Source organism: Uranotaenia lowii, chromosome 3, assembly GCF_029784155.1.
Source record: "Uranotaenia lowii strain MFRU-FL chromosome 3, ASM2978415v1, whole genome shotgun sequence".
Classification (NCBI taxonomy): domain Eukaryota; kingdom Metazoa; phylum Arthropoda; class Insecta; order Diptera; family Culicidae; genus Uranotaenia; species Uranotaenia lowii.
The window spans coordinates 15404077-15406337 of record NC_073693.1 but is presented as its reverse complement, the minus strand read 5'-3'; the positions used below and the strand labels follow the sequence as shown (position 1 = coordinate 15406337).

General features: G+C 46.4%; 1 protein-coding gene across 1 annotated transcript; it reads left to right on the top strand.

Annotated features, from left to right (window-relative positions):
- The first annotated feature begins 263 nt into the window (after nucleotides 1-263).
- Nucleotides 264-2059, top strand: LOC129751998 (juvenile hormone esterase-like). Its single transcript, XM_055747789.1, has 3 exons — nucleotides 264-1496; nucleotides 1556-1848; nucleotides 1905-2059. The coding sequence occupies exons 1-3, from the start codon at nucleotides 264-266 to the stop codon at nucleotides 2056-2058; spliced, it is 1680 nt and encodes a 559-aa protein (XP_055603764.1). The 3' UTR covers nucleotide 2059.
- Nucleotides 2060-2261: the final 202 nt, after the last annotated feature.

Here is a 2261-nt window from a genome sequence, read left to right as displayed (position 1 = left end):
GCTCGACTCATGATCAGTTTTCGTACTTAAGCTCATTTTCCCTGCTTGAATGAACACTGGCACTGGTTTATGATGCTGAACGATCATTAGGGTAAAGCTTGTTAGCCGCCATGTTGCATCAATGACGAACAAGAGCCGGTGCGGTGGAATTTTGCGTGAACTTTGCGGATGGTTCCGATGGTCACCGTTGGCTCCGGTTCTGTAAGTCTATAATTATCGATCATTGCGTATCGAGATCCGAGTTGAATGGGGGCAGAAAAAAAATGCTCCTCGGAGTGCTTCTGGTTTTTTGGATCTCCGGCAGTGCTGGCCAGCAGGAGGATGTTGGTCCCTTGGTTTGTGTCACCGATGGCTGTTTGAGGGGAAAACTGCTTGAGGATCTTGGGGGAAAAAAGTTTCAAGCGTTTCTGGGAATTCCGTACGCTAAGGCACCGGTGGGGGAGTTGAGGTTCCGGAATCCGGAGCCTGTGAATCCGTGGAGTGGGGAATATAATGCCACTTATGAAAGGTGTAGATGTGTACAGAAGAATGATCTCTATCCGAATCAACCCGTTGAGGGTCAGGAAGATTGTCTCTATATGAATGTGTTTGTACCGGAAGAGAGGAAAAATCCCGAGAGACCCCTGGCTGTGCTTGTTTACATTCATGGAGGTGGTTACTTCGGAGGATCGGCCTCGATGGGTGAATATGGTCCGGAACGGTTGATGAACACAGGGGAGGTGATCTTGGTGGTGATGCAGTATAGGTTAGGGGTGTTTGGGTTCCTTTCAACGGGTGATCGTGCGGCTCCCGGAAATTTTGGATTGAAAGATCAAGTTGCAGTTCTACGGTGGGTCAACAGGAACATCAATCGTTTCGGGGGCGATCCTGGTCTGGTAACTCTCATCGGTCAAAACGCTGGGGGTGCTGCAGTTCAAATGCATATGATGAGTTCTCTGAGTAGGGGACTATTTTCTCGAGCAATCAGCATGAGTGGAAATGCAGTTGCGTTCTGGAATCAGCCTGAGGAAAATCCCCTCGAAATAGCTCGCGATCAAGCGGAAGCCCTTGGAATAGCTGCGGCTCGTAACCTTTCGTCGGAAGAACTTGTTCGAGCTCTTCGGGCTGTTGATGCCCAAGAGCTTTGCAGAAGCATCGACATTATGAAGTTTTGGCATGTGTTTCCATTGACTCGATATCGACCTGTTGTTGAGACGTTCATCCGCAACGAATCGTTCATTAGTGAAGATCCACGCGAGTTGTGGTCTAGAGGTGATTACGCGAAGATACCCTGGATGACCGGCTACGTTCAAAATGAGGGTGCTCTTGTATCGCTGGGAATCCTAACGAACTTCACCTTGCTTGAACAACTCAACGAATTCTCCAACTTTATCTTCCCACGATTGGTTGGCGCTAAAGATACAGCAAAGACGCACCGGATGCTGAGGGATCGATTTTTCCCTGGAGGCTCTTCCAGCTTGTGGCTTGATGCGAATAATTTTCGAAGGATTGAAGATGTAACTAGATTCCCAAACATTTTTACAATGAAAATGTATTATCCCACCAATTATTCCAGCTCTTCTCCGAAGCCATGACGATGTATCCCCTTGCCTTGGCGATCGAACAGCATGCAGCCTTGCAAAACGGATCTAAGACCCCGATCTCGTTGTACTATTTTGCGTTTCGAGCTAACCATTCATATTCACAGCTGTACAGCGGAATCGACTACGACTTTGGAGTTTGTCATGGAGACGAGCTGACGTACCTGTTCCGACCGAAGACTTTGTTTCAAGATTTCAAACCGGAATCACCGGAAGCCTCAATGGCCCGAATGTTGGTGAACTACTTCGTCAGATTCGCTTACGATGGGTATGTTCTTCTAAGGGTGAATACGTTCGAATCTACAAAGCAAATGTTCGTTACAGAGTCGACGATACCATGAGGTGTGCCGATCATGAGTGCCGGGTAATGGAGTTTTTGGGCTCCGGATCGGATTCGAGGCGTCCTCCGGGAATGATGTTGGGATACGGATTTGACGAGACGATGGTGGAATTTTGGAGGGAGCTGTACAATCAGTAGTACTTTCAGCGAAATACATTCAATATACATACGACGAAAATATCTAAGTATTTACGTGAGAACTAACTGAGTCTTTAAAAATATTAACACATGCACTACTCTTATCCAATAATCCAGTAATTCTATAGATAAATTAAAAAAAAATACAAAAGTTCCTAATGGATGAATAAACGTTTTTGGGAGAACTGCTATCAACTTTTGGT